Genomic DNA, 23,437 nt, shown 5'->3' on the forward strand with positions numbered 1-23,437 from the left:
GATATTCAATGTTTTTACCCATCGACCATCGTTGTTGAGGCATTGGGAAAATTTGCTGGTCTTTGTTGTTGAATCTGTGTTTGAAATTCACTGCTCAAACGAGGGACCTTACAGATAATTGTATGTATGGTATACAGAGAGGAGGTAGTCATTCTAAAATCATGTTCAACACTATTATTGCCCATGCAACTTATTATGTGACTTGTTAAGCAAATCTTTACTCTTGAAGTTATTTAGGCTGACAATAACAAAGGGGTGCAATACTTATTTACTCAAGACATTTCAGATTTACGTTATTAATTTGTAAACATTTCTAAAAACATAATTTCACTGGCATTATGGGGTATTGTGTGTAGGCCAGTGACACAAAAGCTAAATTTAATCCATTTCATTTCAGGCTGTAACACAGCAAACTGTGGGAAAAGTCAAGGGGTGTGAATACTTTCTGAAGGCACTCTCTCCTCACTCTCTCACTAGCTCACTTTCTCTTTCTTTCCCCACCCTCTTTTTCCCTTTCTCACTCATTAACAAATTCACATTGGCAACCCACTAATGACATGTACACCCTTCCCCCTCCAGAGCACAGCGTGGACAGCCTGCAGCAGGCCCTCCACCAGTCGGTGTTCCTGTCGGCAATGTCGGCCCACCCTGGCCGGGACCTGCCCCTATGCTGGGAGCAGCACTGCAAGCTGCTGCCTGGAGTGGCCGGAGTACAGGCCAGCCGTGTGGCCCACTGGACCGCGGACGAGGTGAGAGCACACACACATCCACACATGGATATGTGAATTGATGGTTCAAATTATGTAGAGACAAGCAGTGGCACATTTAAGTGATAATGCCCTCGATGCCGGTGTTTGGAGGATATATTGGCACGGGTGTTGTTAGGCCCAAGACGTGGCAATATATCCTCCAAACACCAGCTTCGAGGGCATTATTACTATATTATTGACATTTTCATAAATAAAACTTTTATTTTGATTAATTTATTCATACTATTTCATCCTTCCACAAGATATAGTCCTGACACAATTCTAGGGTTTCTACCCAAACTGGCTGTCGTTGTATCGGTTCGCTAGCCAACTACGAAAATAACTTACAGTCACGTCAAAAAGTGCAGGCAGAGTAACAGCAAAGTAGCTGCATTTGCATTTGTTGAAGCTGTTTCCTAGTGACATTTATTTGGGTACATCCATAACTTTGAGCTAATGAGGCGCAATTTCACCTGGCAAAGAAAATGGGCTCACTTGTCAGTACACTGTTGTTCAAAGGAGCTAGCCAACAACACAGCTAAAACATTCACTTCAAACTGAAGCTGGAAAGACTGCAAACTAACTGCACTTTGTTTCATTTGACCTTTTTTCAATTGACATTTCTTTGTATATATCCATAAAATGATGCCAGCTGACTCATGATTTTGACTGGCTGAGAAACGCTGCCTGCCTATTTGTCTCGTCCTGACTCCCGACACGTTCATTACAATGGGACAGCTGGAGATCGAATTTGAATATTGAAACAATGTTGAAAATGTCAGAGAGACAAACAGCAAGGTTTATACAAATCTACACTGTTGAAAACTAAATGTTAGTCTAAAAGAAACGTGAGATAATGTCTATATGTTTTTTATAGTGGAGATCAAGTTTGGGCTTGATGAGACTGGCTGGGCTGATGAGACAGTGGATTGCGCAGTCAGATGGAACAGAGTAAATAGGCATTTTAACATCATAGATTTAGCCGGTGGTAACTTGTGGAATAGACACCAGCTGGAATGCGGTTTTAACCAATCAGCATTCAGGATTAGACCCACCCGTTGTATAAACTCATACAGTTCACACGCATAGACACACACACACTCACACACACACAGACCCGTTGACATATGCTTGAGGATGTCTCACCTTAGTTTATTTCATCATCTGGTATAGATCCCTGTATTGTTGAGATTGCTCTACATGTGGCTTTGCAATGTGCTGGGATTCTATTGCCTCTGACTTCACTTATAGAAAACCTTAACCCAGTCGTCTGTCAGTTGGGTTTATAGTGAACCAGAGTCTCCTCACATACAGTACTGTCCTGTCTGTTTCCACTTTGTCATTTCTCTTCTACTGCTGATGTCAGTTTTCACGCTCCAGAGAGAGCTTGACACCATAGCAACCAGGTGTGACAATAAACTTTGACCCTTGCAGCCAGAGAGCCTAGTTGTAAATAGACTCGTGTGTGTGTGTGTGTGTGTGTGTGTGTGTGTGTGTGGACAGAATAAATAAGCAATCTTGGGGTCGCTGTGTCTAATCATACCAGATATGATCAACTGTTTATTTACAGTTGATGAATTATGAACATAAGGAGAAATGCAATGACGCTAATGTGTAGGTCTATGAATCATAATGTTTTTAACCATTTTATTTATGCGGTTCAATGCATTGTGCTTCATAATTTATCGTATGTCTACTCCATTGATAGTCTGTCAGTCCTCTCGTATTGTTTCAAACCTCCTCTGTCAAGCCAAATTGATATCAGTCCAAATCAATTGAAATGTCAGCTGTCACTCGAGAGAGAAAAAAAACAACCTTGGAAGTTTCCCTCTCTGGTTAGAATACGAGACACAAATTAAATGTCAGGATCCCTCAGCGGGCACCGCTCCACTCTAAGAATGAATTTACATGCACGACGTCCCGGTCTAAATGGCATGTGCGATGTGGCCAATGCCAAGGTCTGCCGTGCCCCATGCCATGATCCTCCTGTGGTTGCTAAGCACTCTCTCCATCTACGGGTGACTTTGATTGATGAGACGAGGACGGCTACCGGACACAAAGTGATTTTTCAGCTTTCGCTACATACACACCACACCTTCTCCATTCCACACCGCTATTGAGCATCTCCAATAGGCTTGGACAGCATAAAGTATACAGTGGAGCAAAAAAGTATTTAGTCAGCCACCAATTGTGCAAGTTCTCCCACTTAAAAAGATGAGAGAGGCCTGTAATTTTCATCATAGGAACACTTCAACTATGACAGACAAAATGAGAAGAAAAAAAATCCAGAAAATCACATTGTAGGATTTTTAATGAATTTATTTGCAAATGATGGTGGAAAATAAGTATTTGGTCAATAACAAAAGTTAATCTCAATACTTTGTTATATACCCTTTGTTGGCAATGACAGAGGTCAAACGTTTTCTGTAAGTCTTCACAAGGTTTTCACACACTGTTGCTGGTATTTTGGCCCATTCCTCCATGCAGATCTCCTCTAGAACAGTGATGTTTTGGGGCTGTTGCTGGGAAACACTCCCTCCAAAGATTTTCTATGGGGTTGAGATCTGGAGACTGGCTAGGCCACTCCAGGACCTTCGTAAAGGGGGTAAAATATAAATATTAAAGTTTATCTTGCATTGACCGGAGAAAATAGCCTGGCTACAAGAGAGAAGTACAGAGAAAAGTAGCAACACATCAGTCAGAGCACTGTCTGCTGATAGAATACCCTTTTGTGAATTCTTATCCGAGTTTAGAAGTACAACTGAAGCACAAAATTAGTCTGATGCAGAGCAACAATTACAATAAGAAGTATTTTAGATCTGCGTTTACATTTATATTTTTTCCTGCGTGAAAATGCAGAATTCTGCATTAACACAACCCCTAAGTTTAACTTGCTATCTAAGTAAGTGGCTGAATAAATAAGGTGACGGGGCATCATAAGTTTGAGAAGTCAAAGCCCTTTTGGATGAGTTATTTGTACAGCTGCCACTGATATCTTGATTTCCGACGTTTTTTCTCCTCTCTGTTATGGGCCGATCTGCTGCTCGCCTATCTTCTCTGAGCAGAGCAGGCAGGCCCATTGCCCTAGCGACTCCAGACTCCACACAGAGACGGTGTGTAGACATGCTGTTAGAGATCCAGTACTGCTCTTCCTTCAGACAAGCATGCGTCAAAACTTTGTTCATTTGTACAATGTCTCTCGTTCACATTCGCTTGGAAATGTCTAAACTCACCAGAAATTATTTTCGGTAGCTCCTACCTATATATGTATAACTTTAGGAGCTGGATTCCCTGACTTGGCAATTGTTAGCATATTTAGCTAGCAGCCTCCATGGAAATTATCAATTACTTGTGCTAATTTTGTTAGCATTCTAGTAATAGACGTTCAAAGGACTTTTTTGCGGTTTTGGGACTCCCTTGTGTACTAAGCCGGTACGGTAAATACGGTAAATCCCAGGGTGAGAGAAGGATGGTATGATGATATGAAAGTCTGGATACCGCCCAATCCTAATCTCCAATGGTAACGACAAATAGGTCACCCACCATTTGTAACGGGTTGGAGTTATTTCCAAACACCACGGCAGTGTTGAGAAAAGGGGGGGCAACAAGGTACCCCTAGGGAAAGAAAGAGAGCGAGAGAAGGGATGGGGAATGTTAAGATGTTATGAGTTAAGACTGAATAGTAGTGCTGAGCGATTAGTGCTTTTTGAGGTCGGTTTGATCATAAAAAAATTTATCACAGTTTTCAAATACGGTTTCGATTATATTTTTAGACATTAAATGTACTATGCATTTGGTGTGTATATAACATTTGTTTTATTTGATTGTTATTATTTCATTCCAAGTCATCATCTCTGTTGTCTGACCAATTCACTATTTTAGTAGTTCTTCAAAGTAAATAAGGCATACTTTTATGACAGCTGAATACTAACTGTCAATCACTTAGATCATGTATTTTCAGGTAGAGATACCTCTCAAAGAATCTGCTTAGCATGTGCTGTCTTCTTTCTTGATCGCGCGCTCTTCTGTCCGTCTCTCAATGGCCGGCGCTCAATGGATTATGGTCATTGTAGTTAGTAGCGCAGACAACGTGGCAATTATGTTGGCCTGTTGGAACTACAGTATTGGCCTGTTGGAACTACAACTCCCTACTACATCGCACAGTTCAGGCTTGATCCGATTTATCTCTAGAGAAACTGAATCGAGCTCACAGAAAAAAATTATAATAATGGAAGTCAAATAATGGAACCACCGGCAAAATTTCAGTAACCGTCATTTCAGTTCATCACTCAGGCGCACTGAACAGAGACACAGGCAACTGTGGCTTTAGTTAGCCTATTCGTTCACCATGTTAAGAAACGGGTTAACCGTGCTTTATTACAGTAACCAAGCACCGTAGTACACGTATCAATGTGCAAACTGTACACTTGTATCAATGTGCACCATTACAGGGAAGATAGTTAGGAGAGCAATAGGAGAGAGAGGAAGATTGAGGGATCGGGCCCCCTCGGAGCACAGACTGATGAGAGATGGTCCAATAGAGGTAACCAAGACTCACAAAAGCAATGCACAGTGTTGTGGCACGTTCAGATAGAACTATATGATGTACTGTAAAACAAACCCCTCTGACGTGTAGAAAAGGGCATCTTGTCAGTTCTATCTGCAACAGTGTTGTGCCTACCGAATGTGGCCCAGGCTTGTCTTGTGACTGCAACCTGCAGAGAGGGGGCAGCACAGAATGTCATTGAGTTGTACCAGAAGATGTTTTATCTTGGCGGTTGTGGGGATTTGGCAGAGTGGAAGGAGCGAGATTGCAGTAGAGAGAAAAGGGGAGGGAGAGAGCAGAACTGTAAAGGGATCGACTAGAGGGAGAGGAGCAGTGCTTATATAGGCTTTTATAACACCCACTAACCCCCCCTAAGACTACAGATGTATCCATACTTCACCACCCACGTCCCTTAAATCAAGTCCTTAGCCGAGGTTCTATAAAGTGAGCCTATAGCTTAATAGCCTTGAGCAGTGCTGAATGGGCACATTTCACTATCTCCATCAGCCATCACTTCTCCAACCTAACCACTAGCTAATTGGGTGGGGTTAGCATTGCACTATGTACTATCATCCAAAGCTTGAGCATACATTTTTAGTTTGTCTATGTGATCCCTGTGGGAATTTAACTCCCGGCCTTGGCGTTGCTAACATCACACTGGTTTGCTAGCAATGCCATTTCCTTTCAACATTAAGCTTGACGTACTCTAATTAAGATACAAGAACCCTAGGAGCTATTTCCTTGGGAGTTAGTTTATCTGCAAGGCTTAGTCTTTAGTTCATTGGGTTCATAATCCTGCCAGCCCTTGATCCCCGTCATACATGATGTACATTTCCTGTTGCTGTAAGATTTTATATGTATTATGTGGATTATAATTAATGGACATTTTTGTAGGGTTTGATGAATGTTTTGTTAGGGCCAATCAAAACTGAAATGTCAAAGTGGAAATTACAAACGTTAGAAGCCTTTTTAAACCTCAAATACACCCTTTTCTTTTCCTGCCGCACAGGAAAATTCTCAGCAATAAAATAGTGATCAAATTATTTTTTATTTTATTTAACCTTTATTTAACTAGGCAAGTCACTTAAGAACAAATTCTTATTTGCAATGACGACCTAGGAACAGTAGGTTAACCGCCTTTTTCAGGGGCAGAACGACCGATTTTTACATGGTCAGTTCTGGGATTCGATCTAGCAACCTTACTGGTCCAATGCTCTAACCACTAGGCTACCTGCCATCCCAATTAAGATCCTACATATGGATCATTGCTCTCATTCCACTAAAGTTACACCTGTCCTTCTACTCCCACCCTCCCTCGCTCTCTCTCTCTGTCTCTCAAAGCAAGAGTCAAAGTTCTTTAAAAGTGGTGCTTTCAAATGGAAAAGTCAATGTTTCTGCCCCTTTGCCTGGATTCCTAGCCCATCATATTTTCCTAAAAGCAGAAAAGAGAGGGTGTCCGCAGGGGAGAAGAATGTATTTTGCCACCGTCCGTGCGAGTATTGGTAGTCACAAAACAGCCATGGGAACAGCCTCGCAAAAACACCGCTCCTTGACTGCTGCTCTATCACCCAGCCTCACCTGGGACTCTGTCTGTAACAGGCTTTTTCCTGGTCCACTACCCACTCCTGTCACGCTTTAACGCACACTGGCTGGAGACGTTTACCACCCAAAGATGACAAATGAAATGCTTAGCTGGCCCCCCGATTTGCATTTGTTGGGCTGGAGCACACACTTGGAATTGTACAGTGTGTTAGTGTGAAACTTGGATCAAGTTGTGTGTTGACCAGGATTTACAGTGCCTTCAGAAAGTATTCAGACCCCTTGACTTTTATCACATTTTGTTACGTTACAGCCTTATTCTAAAATGGATTAAATCAAATATTTCCCACAGCAATCTACACACAATAATGACAAAGCAAAAGCAGGTTTTTAGAATTTTTTGCTAATTTATCATAAACATTTTTTTTAAAGATACCTTTCATAAGTATTCCGACACTTTGCTATGGGACTTTATTTTTTTACCTTTATTTAACTAGGCAAGTCAGTTAAGAACAAATTCTTATTTTCAATGACGGCCTAGGAACAGTGAGTTAACTGCCTGTTCAGGGGCAGAACAACAGATTTGTACCTTGTCAGCTCGGAGGTTTGAACTTGCAACCTCCCGGTTACACTCTAACCACTAGGCTATCCTGCCGCCCCAAAATTGAGCTCAGGTGCATCCTGTTTCCATTGCGATGTTTCTACAACTTGATTGGAGTCCACATGTGGTAAATTCAATTGATTGGACATGATTTAGAAAGGCACACACCTGTCTATATAAACTTCCACAGGTGAAAGTGCATGCCAGAGCGAAAACCAAGCCATGAGGTCAAAGGAATTGGCCATAGAGCTCATAAACAAGATTGTGTCGAGGCACAGATCTGGGTAAGGGTACCAAAAAATGTCTGCAGCATTGAAGGTCCCCAAGAACACAGTGGCCTCCATCATTCTTAAATGAAAGAAGTTTGGAACCACCAAGACTCTTCCTAGGGCTGTCCACCTTGCCAAATGGAGCAATCAGGGGAGAAGGGCCTTGGTCACTCTGACAGAGCTCCAGAGCTTCTCTGTGTAGATGGGAGAACCTTCCAGAATGACAACCATCCCTGCAGCACTCCACCAATCAGGCCTATATGGTAGAGTGGCCAGACGGAAGCCACTCCTCAGTAAAAGGCACATGACAGCCCGCTTGGAGTTTGCCAAAAGGCACCTAAAGACTCTCAGACCATGAGAAACAAGATTCTCTGGTCTGATGAAACCAAGATTGAAGTCTTTGGCCTGAATGCCAAGCGTCACATCTGTAGGAAACCTGCCACCATCCCTAAGGTGAAGTGTGGTGGTGGTAGCATCATGCTGTGGGGATGTTTTTCAGCAGTAGGGACTGTGAGACTAGTCAGGATCGAGGCAAAGATGAATGGAGCAAAGTACAGAAAGATCCTTGATGAAAACTTGCTCCAGAGCGCTCAGGACCTCAGACTGGGGTTAAGTTTCACCTTCCAACAGGACAACGACCCTAAGCACACAGCCAAGACAATGAAGGTGTGGCTTTGGGAAAATTCTCTGAATGTCCTTGTATGGCCGAGCCAGAGTCAGGACTTGTACTCAATCAAACATCTTTGAAGAGACCTGAAAATAGCTGTGCAGTAATGCTCCCCATCCAACCTGACAGAACTTGAGAGGATCTGCAGAGGAATGGGAGAAACTCACCAAATACAGGTGTGCCAAGTTTGTAGCGTCATACCCAGGAAGACTCAAGGTTGTAATCGCTGCCAAAGGTGCTTCAACAAAGTACTGAGTAAAGGGTCTGAATACTTAAGCTTTTTTGCAAACATTTCAAAAACCTGTTTTTGCTCATTATTGGGTATTGTGTGTAGATTTTTGAGGGGGAAAAAACAACTTAATCCATTTTAGAATAAGGCTGTAACGTAACGAAATGTGGAAAAAGTCAAGGGGTGCACTGTATATGATTGTTTGGGATTTTTTTTCAAAAGCTACAAATTGATGTTGTTGGTAGTAAGTGGGTGATTTGTGTATGCAAAGTATTCTCATTGTTAATAACATCCTCATAGGAACTGGAGAACTGTTTCCGCTCATGAATAATTCCAACACAAATTAAGATTTCTGATTGAATTCCAACCCACTCTAGAAATATGTAATGGAATGTTTTGAACTTCCATAAATGGCACTTAGCTAGTAGAGAATTTTACTAATCCTGTCCTGGAGACTACAGTGTGTTTCAGTTCAGATGCCTCTCCTCACTATAATGTGCTGTATACAGACTGATATTTATGCTCTCTAATGTTGAGGCCAGGTATTTGACATGACACTCAGGTAGCAGGCAGTCCTCTGTAGCTATTGTTAGCAGAATAATTCCTCCTGAATAGACCTACCACTGCAGACCTGGGTTCAAATAGTCATTCGGATTCTGAAAGCAATAGAATTAAAGGTGCAAACACCACCCATCTGGCACTCTAGGCAGACTCAATCAAACACTCAAAATATTTCAAGGAAGCCAAATATTACTTGAGCCCAGGTCTGCCTCAGTACAGACTACTGGCCAGTTGCTTCAAGGCGGCAGCTTTGGGCGCTGCATTATCATGATTCTGCATTGCAGATATACAGTGCTTTCAGAAATTACTCACACCACTTTTTCTACATTTTCTTGTTACAGCCTGAATTTAAAACTAATACAATTTAGATGTGTTTGTCAATGGCCTAGAGACAATACCCCATAATGTCAAAGTAGTATGATGTTTTTCTAAATTTTTACAAATTAATTAAAAGCTGAAATGTCTTGAGTCAATAAATATTCAACCCCTTTGTTATGCCAAGCCTAAATAAGTTCAGGAGTAAAAATGTGCTTAACAAGTCACATAAGTTTAATGGACTCACTCTGTGCAATAATAGTGTTTAACATCATTTTTGAATTACTACCTCATCTCTGTACCCCCCACATACAATTTATCTGTAAGGTCCCTCAGTTGAGTTGTACATTTCAAACATAAATGCAACCACAAAGACCAGGGAGGTTTTCTAATGCCTCACAAAGAAGGGCCTGTTGGTAGATGGGTAACAAATAAAAAGAAGCAGACATTGAATATCCCTTTAAGCATAGTGAAGGTATTAATTACACTTTGGATGGTATATCAATACACCCAGTCCATCACTTGGTCAGTCTATGTCATGGAAAGAGCAGGTGTTCCAAATGTTTTGTACACTTAGTGTATACAGGGAGTACCAGTACCAGATCAATATGCAGGTGTACGAGGTGCTCTATATATACAAAAGTATGTGGCCACCCCTTAAAATTAGTGGATTCGGCAATTTAAGCCACACACGTTGCTGACAGGTGTATAAAATCGAGCAAACAGTCATGCAATCTCCATAGACAAACATTTTCAGTAGAATGGCCTTACTAAAGAGCTCAGTGACTTTCAACGTGGCAGTGTCATAGGATGCCACCTTTCCAACAAGTCAGTTTGTCAAACTTCTGCCCTGCTAGAGCTGCCCCAGTCAACTGTAAGTGCTGTTATTGTGAAGTGGGAAATGTCTAGGAGCAACAACGGCTCAGCCGTGAAGTGGTAGGCCACACAAGCTCACAGAACGGGAGTGCTGAAGCGCGTAACGCGTAAAAACGTGTCTGACCTCGGTTGCAACACTCACTACCGAGTTCCAAACTGCCTCTGGAAGCAGCGTCAGCACAAGAACTGTTCGTTTGGAGCTTCATGGAATGGTTATCCATGGTCGAGCAGCCGCATCACCATGCACAATGTCAAGGGTCGGCTGGAGTGGTGTAAAGCTCGCCGCCATTGGACTCAGTTGCAGTGGAAATGCATTCTCTGAAGTGACAAATCTGGGTTTGGCGGATGCCAGGAGAATGGTACCTGCCTGAATGCATAGTGCCAACTGTAAAGTATTGGTGGAGGAGGAATACTGGTCTAGGGCTGTTTTTCATGGTTTGGGCTAGGTCCCTTAATTCGAGTTAAGGGAAATTTTAACACTACAGCATACAATGACATTCTAGACAATTCTGTGCTTCCAACTTTGTGGCAACAGTTTGGGGAAGGCCCTTTCCTGTTTCATCATGACAATGCCCCTGTGCAGAAAGTGAGGTCCATACAGAAATGGTTTGTCAAAATCAGTGTGGAAGAACTTGACTGGCCTGCACAGAGCCCTGACTTCAACCCTATCGAACACCTTTGCGATGAATTGGAACACCGACTGCGAGCCAGGCCTAATCGCCCAACGTCAGTGCCCGACATCACTAATGCTCTTGTGGCTGAATGGAAGCAAGTCCCCACAGCAATGTTCCAACATCTAGTGGAAAGCCTTCCTAGAAGAGTGGAGGTTGTTATAGCAGCAAAGGGGGGGGACAACTCCATATTATTGCCTGTGATTTTAGAATGAGATATTCAATGAGCAGGTTTCCACATACTTTTGGTCATGTAGTGTCTTTGAGGTAGTTATGTAAATGAAGGCAGGGTAGAATGACTAGGCATTCAGGCTACATAATAATGAGAAGTACAATAAATAACAGAGTAGCAGCAGCATATGATGAGTGTAAATGTGTGTGTGTGTTTGTGTTGTCCTTATGCATGTGCATATGCAGTGTATGTGGATGTGTGTGAGATGTCATGTCAGATCGGCGATAACGACAAGGAAGGAAGGCAGGAAGGATCCATTTGTAAGAGTACTCAAACAGGGCCTGTGCTTAACACAGGGTGAAAAGGGACATTTGTGTTTATTTTGTACTGGTCAGTGATGCACAGTGAGGTAATAGATTTTGGGAGATGTTAGCTGGGTGAGATGAGGACCTAAGGGTCTTGGACTGGAACAAACAGCTGTTTCATAATGTACTATATTAAATAGCTGTTTATCACACCCTCATGTAACACGGATGCAGCCGGGGTTCTCTTCACGTGTGACTTTTGTTTTAGCTGTTGGGACCATGCTCAATACAATACATATTTTTTTACCCATTTGCACAAAATTGATACATTTGCAGTCAGCACTGGGATTTGAACCGACAACCCTCCAGTTACTGGCCTCGTTTCTCTAACCTCGAAGCTACCGCCAACTGTACTGAGATGGTTCAATATGACTCTGAATAAACTGGTTGTTCTGTTGGTGTCCGGTAATTTAGCTTTATGACTAATTTCCATGTTTTCATTACGGTAAGAATGTCCTGACAGAGGAGGAAGAGTTACCTTGTTGTTTTTTGGGGTACTTAATTGAAGTCATTTTCACTAGCAAGTCCTGTGGCACTTTACGCCTCACCATCTCTTTCATTCCATTTTTTAAAAGCCTCATTTGACAATGTTTTGGCAGGATACAGGCTTTCTAAAGGCTATTGTCTTACGTCAGTGGCTTCCAGCAGATTGTCTTCTGTTGTAAAGCAGTCGATATCCATCATACAGGAGCTTCTTACGCTCTCTGACCCCCCTTTATTCCCTTGGCTGTTATCCCAGTAACAGCTGCAGTCAGGCCCACTAGAACCCCAGCTACCCTGGGCTATTATTGGAAGTTTCCAAACCCCTCTTCAGAAAGTTTGAGTTTTCTCACTCTTTCCAACTCCTGTAGCTTAAATGGTTCAATAGAAGCCCAAGGAGGCACTGGATATGTGCAGCTTTGGATTGAACGCTATCCCTTCACTTTTTTTTCCCCTTTTGTATTGATGGAATGGCAATATCGCTAGCTTCTTTAGAGCATCAGGAAATGTCAGTGCCCACAGGCAAACACGTTCTCAATATCAACATGATTTGCTCTTCTGAGTGGTAATAATTAGGCTATAGCTTCACACATCACTCACTGATCCCCTTATGTCTGTTGATTTTCCATCAACAGTTACAACCCCTCATCATAAGGCCTATATTACATTGTCATAACAACGACATAACGGATGTCATAACCAGTCATGACTTGTGGTGTTGGCCTTATGACTGGGAAGGTTCAAGCAAAGTGTTACTCTGGTAACTCCACCAGATGCTCTCCATTGAGATGGTCTCCCAAACTGTAACGTCCGTCGTTAAATGAAGACCAAGGTGCAGCGTGGTCATTTTAAATGTTCCACCAAAAACAATAAACAACTCAACGAACGTAAAGCTAGGAGTGCAACACATGCAACACACAAAGACAAGATCCCACAACAGAAGGTGGGGAAAAGCACAGTCTAAGTATGATCCCCAATCAGAGACAACGATAGACAGCTGCCTCTGATTGGGAACCATACTCGGCCAACAAAGATATATAAACATAGATTTCCCACCCTAATCAGACCCTGGAGTGACACAAACACTAACCAGTGTGTCTGTCTTCTACATGTCTTTGTCCAGGTGGCTGACTTTATCCACTCTCTTCACGGCTGTGATGAACAAGCCAAGCAGTTCAAAGAGGAGGTAAGAGATGACACACCCTCTATCCACCCTCTGGTCCCCCTCCTCTAGTCCCCCTTTAGTTGCCCTCTAGACCCCTCTGGCCCCTCTCTAATCTCCCTCTAGTCCCCTTCTAATCCCCTCAAGTCCCCTTCTAATCCCCTTCTGGTCCCCCTCTAGTCTTCCCTGGCCCCCTCTAATCCCCTCTGGTACCCCTCTGGCCTCCCTCTAATCCCCCTCTAGTCCCCTCTGGTCCCCCTCCTCTAGTCCCCATCTGGCCCCCCTCTAGTCCCCCTCTGGCCCCCCTCTAGTCTCCTCTGGCCCCTCTCTGGCCTGCCTCTAGTCCCCTTTAATCCCCTCTGGCCCCCCTCTAATCCCCTCTGGTCTGTATCTGGCCCCCCTTTAGTCCCCTCTGGCCCCCCTTTAGTCCCCTCTGTCCCCCCTTTAGTCCCCTCTGTCCCCCCTTTAGTCCCCTCTGTCCCCCCTTTAGTCCCCTCTGTCCCCCCTTTAGTCCCCTCTGGCCTGCCTCTAGTCCCCTTTAGTCCCCTCTGGCCCCCCTCTAGTCCCCTCTGGCCCCGCTCTAGTCCCCTCTGTCCCCCCTCTAGTCCCCTCTGTCCCCCCTCTAGTCCCCTCTGGCCCCCCTCTAGTCCCCTCTGTCCCCCCTTTAGTCCCCTCTGTCCCCCCTTTAGTCCCCTCTGGCCCCCCCCCTAGTCCCCTTTAATCCCCTCTGGCTCCCCTGTAATCCCCTTTGGTCTCTATCTGGCCCCCCTCTAGTCTCCTCTGGTCTCTATCTGGCCCCCCTCTAGTCCCCTCTGGAACCCCTCTAGTCCCCTCTGGAACCCTTCTAGTCCCCTCTGGCCCCCCACTAGTCCCCTCTGGCCCCCCACTAGTCCCCTCTGGTCCCCCTCCTCTAGTCCCCTCTGGCCCTCCTCCTCTAGTCCCCTCTGGCCCCTCTCTGGCCTGCCTCTGGCCCCGCTCTAGTCCCCTCTGTCCCCCCTCTAGTCCCCTCTGGCCCCCCTCTAGTCACCTCTGTCCCCCCTTTAGTCCCCTCTGTCCCCCCTTTAGTTTCCTCTGGCCCCCCTCTAGTCCCCTTTAATCCCCTCTGGCTCCCCTGTAATCTCCTCTGGTCTCTATCTGGCCCCCCTCTAGTCCCCTCTGGTCTCTATCTGGCTCCCCTCTGGAACCCTTCTAGTCCCCTCTGGCCCCCCTCTGGAACCCTTCTAGTCCCCTCTGGCCCCCCTCTAGTCCCCTCTGGCCCCCCACTAGTCCCCTCTGGTCCCCCTCCTCTAGTCCCCTCTGGCCCTCCTCCTCTAGTCCCCTCTGGCCCCTCTCTGGCCTGCCTCTAGTCCCCTTTAATCCCCTCTGGCCCCCCTCTAATCCCCTCTGGTCTGTATCTGGCCCCCCTTTAGTCCCCTCTGGCCCCCCTTTAGTCCCCTCTGGCCTGCCTCTAGTCCCCCTCTAGTCCCCTCTGTCCCCCCTTTAGTCCCCTCTGTCCCCCCTTTAGTCCCCTCTGTCCCCCCTTTAGTCCCCTCTGGCCCCCCTTTAGTCCCCTCTGTCCCCCCTTTAGTCCCATCTGTCCCCCCTTTAGTCTCCTCTGGCCCCCCTCTAGTCCCCTTTAATACCCTCTGGCTCCCCTGTAATCCCCTCTGGTCTCTATCTGGCCCCCTTCTAGTCCCCTCTGGCCCCCCTCTAGTCCCCTCTGGCCCCCCACTAGTCCCCTCTGGTCCCCCTCCTCTAGTCCCCTCTGGCCCTCCTCCTCTAGTCCCCTCTGGCCCCTCTCTGGCCTGCCTCTAGTCCCCTTTAATCCCCTCTGCCCCCCCTCTAATCCCCTCTGGTCTGTATCTGGCCCCCCTTTAGTCCCCTCTGGCCCCCCTTTAGTCCCCTCTGGCCTGCCTCTAGTCCCCCTCTAGTCCCCTCTGTCCCCCCTTTAGTCCCCTCTGTCCCCCCTTTAGTCTCCTCTGGCCCCCCCCTAGTCCCCTTTAATCCCCTCTGGCTCCCCTGTAATCCCCTCTGGTCTCTATCTGGCCCCCCTCTAGTCCCCTCTGGTCTCTATCTGGCCCCCCTCTAGTCCCCTCTGGAACCCTTCTAGTCCCCTCTGGCCCCCCTCTAGTCCCCTCTGGAACCCTTCTAGTCCCCTCTGGCCCCCCACTAGTCCCCTCTGGCCCCCCACTAGTCCCCTCTGGTCCCCCTCCTCTAGTCCCCTCTGGCCCTCCTCCTCTAGTCCCCTCTGGCCCCTCTCTGGCCTGCCTCTGGCCCCGCTCTAGTCCCCTCTGGCCCCCCTCTAGTCCCCTCTGGCCCCCCTCTAGTCCCCTCTGTCCCCCCTTTAGTCCCCTGTGTCCCCCCTTTAGTTTCCTCGGGCCCCCCTCTAGTCCCCTTTAATCCCCTCTGGCTCCCCTGTAATCTCCTCTGGTCTCTATCTGGCCCCCCTCTAGTCCCCTCTGGTCTCTATCTGGCTCCCCTCTAGTCCCCTCTGGAACCCTTCTAGTCCCCTCTGGCCCCCCTCTAGTCCCCTCTGGAACCCTTCTAGTCCCCTCTGGCCCCCCTCTAGTCCCCTCTGGCCCCCCACTAGTCCCCTCTGGTCCCCCTCCTCTAGTCCCCTCTGGCCCTCCTCCTCTAGTCCCCTCTGGCCCCTCTCTGGCCTGCCTCTAGTCCCCTTTAATCCCCTCTGGCCCCCCTCTAATCCCCTCTGGTCTGTATCTGGCCCCCCTTTAGTCCCCTCTGGCCCCCCTTTAGTCCCCTCTGGCCTGCCTCTTGTCCCCCTCTAGTCCCCTCTGTCCCCCCTTTAGTCCCCTCTGTCCCCCCTTTAGTCCCCTCTGTCCCCCCTTTAGTCCCCTCTGGCCCCCCTTTAGTCCCCTCTGTCCCCCCTTTAGTCCCCTCTGTCCCCCCTTTAGTCTCCTCTGGCCCCCCTCTAGTCCCCTTTAATACCCTCTGGCTCCCCTGTAATCCCCTCTGGTCTCTATCTGGCCCCCCTCTAGTCCCCATCTGGCCCCCCTCCAGTCCCCTCTGGCCCCCCTCTAGTCCCCTCTGGCCCCCCTCTAGTCCCCTCTGGCCCCCCACTAGTCCCCTCTGGCCCCCCTCTAATCCCCTCTGGTATCTCTCTGGTCCCCCTCTAGTCCCGTCTGGCCCCCCTCTAGTCCCCTCTAGTCCTTCTCTAGTCCCCCCCCCCCCCGTCCGAAGTAATCTAAATAGTTTTAATGCTGGCCCTCCTCCATACGGCGAAACAGGTGTGGGTGGAGTAGCCTTTGCCCGTATAGTTGTTAGGCTGCCGTCTGCAACAAAACACTCAGAGAAATGGATTCTCTTCCTTCGTCTCCACTATGTTTGGTCCACTATGTTTGGTTTGTTTGAGTTGATAATTATACCGAGGTAAGGAGACATGACTGGAATCCAAAGCAATTCATTAAATGCTAGTAGCAGTAGCGATTAGCATTCCGAGCACAGCCATCTTTCCCTCAGCTAATCTGACTCTAGTATTTGCCATTGCTCTCTTGGTTATTGAAATCCCTTTTTCACCAATCGCAGTTAACACTCCACAGTTGTGCTTTTTACATACACAAAATGTGAGTTGCACGTTTAGTCGTTGAACAAGCATTCACCATCTGATCCAACTGATAAATACATGATTACTGTTTCATAAATGATCAAACGGCTCATACTCTCTGTATAGTGGCAGATAAGATCTGTAGCCCTTAGAGAGTGAGAGGGATTTTTTTTTCTAAGTCTCACTGGATTCAATTGACTGTATATCAGCTGTTGACCCATGCTGTAATCTGATTGGTTGTCGTCCAACAGCAAATTGACGGGAAAGCCTTCTTGCTGCTGACCCAGCGCGACATCGTCAAGATCATGAGCGTGAAACTCGGTCCTGCCCTCAAGATATACAACTCCATCCTGATGTTCAAGCACGCTGAGGACAACCAATCGGCAGCTGGCAACGCCAACACATGAAGCATCGGAAGCCACACCCACCAGGCCCACCCTATGTGTCTGTCAAACACATAGATTTACTGTATGGATTCATTCCAAAATCCCTGACCCCTGACTCCTGCTCCTTCACCTTGGCCTACAGGCACTTTAGTTAAAGGACTTGAACTTCAACTAATGCCGCTACATGATCTGTCCAGACCGATGGACTTTCAGGTTTGTGTGTGTGCATGTGCGTGCGTGTGTGTGTCTTCTTCCTTGGACACAGCCTCTAATTCTGCCTTTAATACTCAAATGTGGGTGTCATGAAGGTCAACTCAACAAAACCCGCATTTACAGCTACACAGCACAGTTTTCTATGTCTTTTACGCTGTAGCTTCTCCATGCTCTACTTTTCTCCTTCAGGATCAAAGAAGTGACAATCACCATCAACAGTACAAAGCCGTGTACTACATCATGACAAACTGGGCTTTTTCTGGGTCATCACGGTGCTATGTGTATTCCGATTACAGTCTACATCACAGTACGGGAGTTGACCTCTGGTACTACCAGCTTACGATCTCTGTCTATCGACTCAAACAGGGATACATATTCCAAACGTCTCTGCCATTTTGATTTGTTTTGATTCTATTTTGTATAAATGTTATGTCACTACCTATATCCACTCACCTATATTTATTGTGAAAAATATCTTGGTGTTTGCATAGTTGAAGGAAATTAATATATTATATATGAGGAAATTGTTTTAAATTTAATTTGATAATATATTGCACATTAGAAGAACGAAAAATAACTTTACTTACGTTTTGGAAAATGTAAAACCTTGGGATAGCTTTGAGCTGAAGATAGTCTAAATAAGTGTAATTTATGTTATTATAATGTTAAGGTAGTTAAGATATCTTACGTAGTCTTACTTTCTGTGGTACTGCAGCTCGAGACAATGTACGTTTATCATGATTTACCTTTTGATCCATACTCGTTGAAAAGGACCAATATTGTATTTTCTGTTCTCCTTCATTTTCATTTTTGCTCTCCTTTTTACCATTGGGGTAAGTTTTCTCACAGTCCTGATAGGTTGAAGTTGTTTTCTTATTATCAAAGAACAGCATACTTGATCTTCTGCACAATTAAGAGTTTAATCGTATATTTTGCTATAACTTGGAACTTAAGCTATATGTTGAAACAACTGTGCTATATCATTTGTTCTCTAGTCTTAATATGAATGTTGCTACTAAATTTCAACAGAACTCCATTGAAACTTCAGGAATATGAAGAAACCGTTTACTGTACTTTCTGCTTTTTTCCTATAGGGACTTTTTCTCTATCCCAAATGTCAAGCATCCGGAAACCCATATTTTATTCTGATGCTGCTTGTCTTTCTCAATGCTGTAACGCGCAAGACTGCTGTTTAGTGCATGGACAATAGTGCTACGTCTTGGTACAACCTCCAATATGGAGTTAGATATCTGCCCTTAACATATTCTACACGTATTTAGGTGACTCACAATCTATTTTGGCGGATATCTACCTCCATATATCAACCACTTATCTATGAAAATGACAACTAATTGAACCATAAAGATGTGTTGTACATATTTGTAAACCTTGTTTCTTACACTGAATTTACACTTTGTACACACTTAATGGATTCAGATCACATGACTTCACAATCCAAATAAACAGTGCAAAGTCCCTGCCATCTCCACACTCCGTTTTAGTTCTCCTCAAGACAGTTTTGCATTATTTATTGTTTGACTACTACAGTGCGAAGGCTGCACGCCCATTTCCAACTTCCAAGGTCCCCCTTGACATTATGTACAAAAATGGAAATTAATGGACTGTGGCTGGGATTTATTCAACTGCAGATAGTGGTCTTCCGGATTGCACTTTCTATTTGATTTGCACAGCAGTGTGTTTCGGATGGTTAATTTAGATACTGGCAGTCCTGTGGTGTGACACATTCAGTTCTGACTGCAAACCAGTCATCCACTGCTGCAAAACCAGACTGACAATTTCAGGGACACACTGCTTTGAAAATCAAACACACTTTGCAGTCCCATTTCTCTCTGTGACCACCCTGAAAGGGACAGAAGGTCAACACGACATTGACCCTGCATACTCTACTCTACTCATAACCAGGATCCCCGAAATACATCTCAGTCCTGTACTATACATGGAAGCAGCAGAACTGATGATGCGAGACCAAGATACTTCATACATTATTCAAACAAAATTTTAAGAAAACAATGTGCTTGTTCAGTATCCCAGAACTATGCCTCCAGGACATATGAATACCTATTATGAATATATTGAATTGAATACAATAGATTGGATATTTTTATACTTACATGAAAACACACTGACTGAAAAAAAATAGAAAGCACATGAACATGGCTGGTATAGAGTGTTTTGATGTAACCCCAAGGGCATTTGACCCCAAGAGAGTATGGTGGCACATCCCACATCATATGCAGGCTTTATCCTCTGTAGCCCTAAAATTAAACTTGGGACCTTGAAGCCAGTTCCACTGCATTTTCTTTCATTCTTCCCCTTTAATCAGGGACTGATTTTGACCTGGGACACCAGGTGGGTGCAATTCATTATCAGGTAGAACAGAACCAGCAGCCTCCGCACCTCAGAAGGTAAGAGTTGAATACCTGATACTCTATAGAAGCAGTCTTATTTACTGTTCTTTCTCTTGGTGTAGTGTGTGCAGTAAGCCTATGTATCAAAGCTATATTCATGTAATCCTCTTATAGAAATTGTAGGTGGTCTCCTGGAGCCCTTGGACCCAAGCTCGTTTATATAAAAATAGATATACAACAACAACAACAAAATATATACACAGTGCCTTGTAAAAGTATTCAGACCCCTTGGAAAGGTTCACATTTTGTGTTACAAAGTAGGATTAAAATAGATTGAGTTGTCTTTTTTCCATCGACAATCTACACATAATATTCTGTAATGTCAAAGTGGAAGAAAAATTCAAAAAATGAAATAACTAAAATATAGTCGTTGCATAAGTATTCAACTCCCTCAGTCAATACATGTTAGAAACACCTTTCCCATTGATTACAGCTGTGAGTCTTCTTGGGTAAGTCTACTGTTTAAGAGATTTCACAACTGTATTATGCAATATTTGCTCATTATTCTTTCAAAAATTATTTAAGCTCTATCAAGATGTTGGGGATCTGGGCTAAACAACAACTCATGTCTTGCCATAGATTTTCATGCAGATTTAATTCAAAACTGTAACTTGGCCACTCAGGAACATTCTTCTTGGTTAGCATCTCCAGTGTGGATTTGGCCTTGTCTTGTAGATTATTGTCCTGCTGAAAGGTGAATTACTCTTACAGTCTCTGGTGTAAAGCAGACTGAAACAAGTTTTCCTCTAGGATTTTGCCTGTGCTTAGCACCATCCTGTTTCTTTTTATCCTGAAAAAAAACAGTATTTGCCAATGTCAAGCATACCCATACCATGATGCAGCCACCACCATGCTTGACAATAAGGAAGCAGTTACTCAGTGTTGTTGTGTTGGATTTGCCCCGAACATAGGCTTTGCATTTAGGTCACAAAGTGAATTCCTTTGCTGTGTTTTTTCTTCTTCAGTATTACATTAGTGCCTTGTTGCAAACAAGATGCATGTTTTGGAATATTTTCTATTCTGTATACATGTATTTTTCTTTTCACTCTCTGTCATTTAGGTCATTATTGTGGCGTCACGACAATGTTGATCCATCCTCCGTTTTCTCCCATCACAGCCATTGAGCTCTGTAGCTGTATTAAAATCATGGTAACATCCCTGAGCCGTTTCATTCCTGTCTTGCAGCTCAGTTCAGAAAGATGACTATCTTTAATGTGTCTGGTTTAATTCATAATCCACAGCATAGTTATTAACATGACCAAAGAGATATTCAATGTCTGATATGTTGTTGTTACCCATCTACCGATCACTGCCCTTCTTTATGAGGCTTTCAAAAAGCTCCCTGGTCTTTGTAGTTGAATCTGTGCTTGAAATTCAACATTTGACTGAGGACCTTGCAGATGTATGCATGGAGGACATAGGAAGGGTTGGTCATAAAGAAATGATGTCAACCCCTATTATTTCAGTGAGTCCATGTAATTTATGTGATTTGTTAATTACCCCTGAACTATTCTGGCTTGCCTAAACAAAGAGGTCGAATACTCATGCCAGGACAATATTTGAGTTATTGAATGTTTTATATATCAAAAAATTATAATTCCTCCACTTTGACATTACAGAGTATTTTGTGTAGATTGTTGACAAAAAATAACAAATCCATTTTAATCCCCCCTTTGTGACAATAAAATGTGAAGAAATCCAAGGGGTCTGAATACTTTTGCAAGGCACTATATACACTGAGTATATAAAACATTAGGATCCACCTGCTCTTTCCATGACATAGACTGACCAGATGAATCCAGGTGAAAGCTATGATCCCTTATTGATGTCACATGTTAAATCCACTTTAATCAGTGTAGATGATTGGTTAAAGAATGATTTTTAAGCCTAGAGAAAATTGAGATGTGGATTGTGTATGCGTGCCATTCAGAGGGTGAATGGGCAAGACTAAATATTTAAGAGCCTTTGAAGGGGTTTGGTAGTAGGTGCCAGGCGCACCAGTTTGAGATCAACGTCAAACTACAACGCTGCTGGGTTTTTCACGCTCAACATTTTCCCGTGTGTGTCAAGAATGATCCATCATCCAAAGGACATCCAGCCAACTTGGCGCAACTGTGAGAAGCATTGCAGTCAACATGAGCCAGCATCCCTGTGAAACGATTTCGACACCTTGTCGAGTCTATGTCCAGACGAATTGAGGCTGTTCGAGGGCAAAAGGGGGTGCATCTCAAAATTAGGAAGGTGTAAGGTGTTCCTAATGTTTTGTACAGTCAGTGTGTATATGTATGTGTATATATATGTATGTGTGTATATATACAGTTGAAGTCGGAAGTTTACATACACTTAGGTTGGAGTCATTTAAACTTGTTTTTCAACCACTCCACAAATTTATTGTTAACAAAGTATAGTTTTGGTAAGTCGGTTAGGACATCTACTTTGTGCATGACTCAAGTAATTTTTCCAACAATTGTTTACGGAAAGATTATTTCACTTATAATTCACTGTATCACAATTCCAGTGGGTCAGAAGTTTACATACACTAAGTTGACTGTGCCTTTAAACAGCTTAGAAAATTCCAGAAAATGATGTCATGGCTTTAGAAGCGTCTGTTAGCCTAATTTACATCATTTGAGTCAATTGGAGGTGTACCTGTGGATGTATTTCAAGGCCTACCTTCAAACTCAGTGCTTCTTTGCTTGACATCATGAGAAAATCAAAAGAAATTAGCCAAGACCTCAGAAAAAAAATTGTAGACCTACACAAGTCTGGTTCATCCTTGAGAGCAATTTCCAAACGCCTGAAGGTACCACGTTCATCTGTACAAACAATAGTACGCAAGTATAAACACCATGGGACCACGAAGCCGTCATACCGCTCAGGAAGGAAACATGTTCTGTCTCCTAGAGATTAATGTACTTTGGTGCAAAAAGTGCAAATCAATCCCAGAACAACAGCAAAGGACCTTGTGAAGATGCTGGAGAAAACGGGTACAAAAGTATCTATATCCAAAGTAAAACGAGTCCTATTTCGACATAACCTGAAAGTCCGCTCAGCAAGGAAGAAGCCACTGCTCCAAAACCACCATTAAAAAGCCAGACTACGTTTTCCAACTGCACATGGGGACAAAGATTGTACTTTTTGGAGAAATATCCTCTGGGTCTGATGAAAAGAAAATATAACTTTTGTAGGGACCTGTTTCCTCCAGCATCTTCACAAGGTCCTTTGCTGTTGTTCTGGGATTGATTTGCACTTTTTGTCTTCAGTGCGCCTCCACAGTCCAGTACGTCCTGCGCCTACTCCCCGTACTCGCCCTGAGGTGCATGTCACCAGCCCGGTGCCACCTGTACCGGCCCCACGCATCAGCCCTACAGTGCGCCTCCACAGTCCAGAGCTTCTGGCGACAGTTCCCAGTCCAGAGCTTCCGGCGACAGTTCCCAGTCCAGAGCTTCCGGCGACAGTTCCCAGTCCAGAGCTTCCGGTGACAGTTCCCAGTCCAGAGAATCCGGCGACAGTTCCCGGTCCGGAGCTTCCGGCGACAGTTCCCGGTCCGGAGCCTCCGGCTACGTTTCACAGTCCGGAACCTCCGGCTACGTTTCACAGTCCGGAACCTCCAACGACGCCTTTGCAGCAGCTAATGAGGATCCTTAATAAAGACAAATGCATACC

The 23,437-nt window shown here is 44.6% G+C and overlaps 1 protein-coding gene across 6 annotated transcripts in view; it reads left to right on the plus strand.

Moving 5' to 3' along the window:
• LOC139367031 (lethal(3)malignant brain tumor-like protein 4) overlaps positions 1–18,825 on the plus strand; it is a 147,433-nt gene extending 128,608 nt beyond the window's left edge. For 4 of the 6 annotated variants that reach the window (XM_071104935.1, XM_071104937.1, XM_071104938.1 and 1 more), the window contains 3 exons: positions 580–749; positions 13,164–13,226; positions 16,995–18,825. In XM_071104935.1, coding sequence (XP_070961036.1) covers positions 580–749; positions 13,164–13,226; positions 16,995–17,150 — 389 coding nt within the window. In that variant the 3' untranslated portion in view covers positions 17,151–18,825. The remainder of the gene's footprint in view (positions 1–579; positions 750–13,163; positions 13,227–16,994) is intronic. The other 2 variants (XR_011626832.1, XR_011626833.1) reach the window with 2 other exon arrangements.
• The last annotated feature ends 4,612 nt before the right edge of the window (positions 18,826–23,437 follow it).

The sequence above is a fragment of the Oncorhynchus clarkii genome, chromosome 15 (assembly GCF_045791955.1).
Source record: "Oncorhynchus clarkii lewisi isolate Uvic-CL-2024 chromosome 15, UVic_Ocla_1.0, whole genome shotgun sequence".
NCBI lineage: Eukaryota > Metazoa > Chordata > Actinopteri > Salmoniformes > Salmonidae > Oncorhynchus > Oncorhynchus clarkii.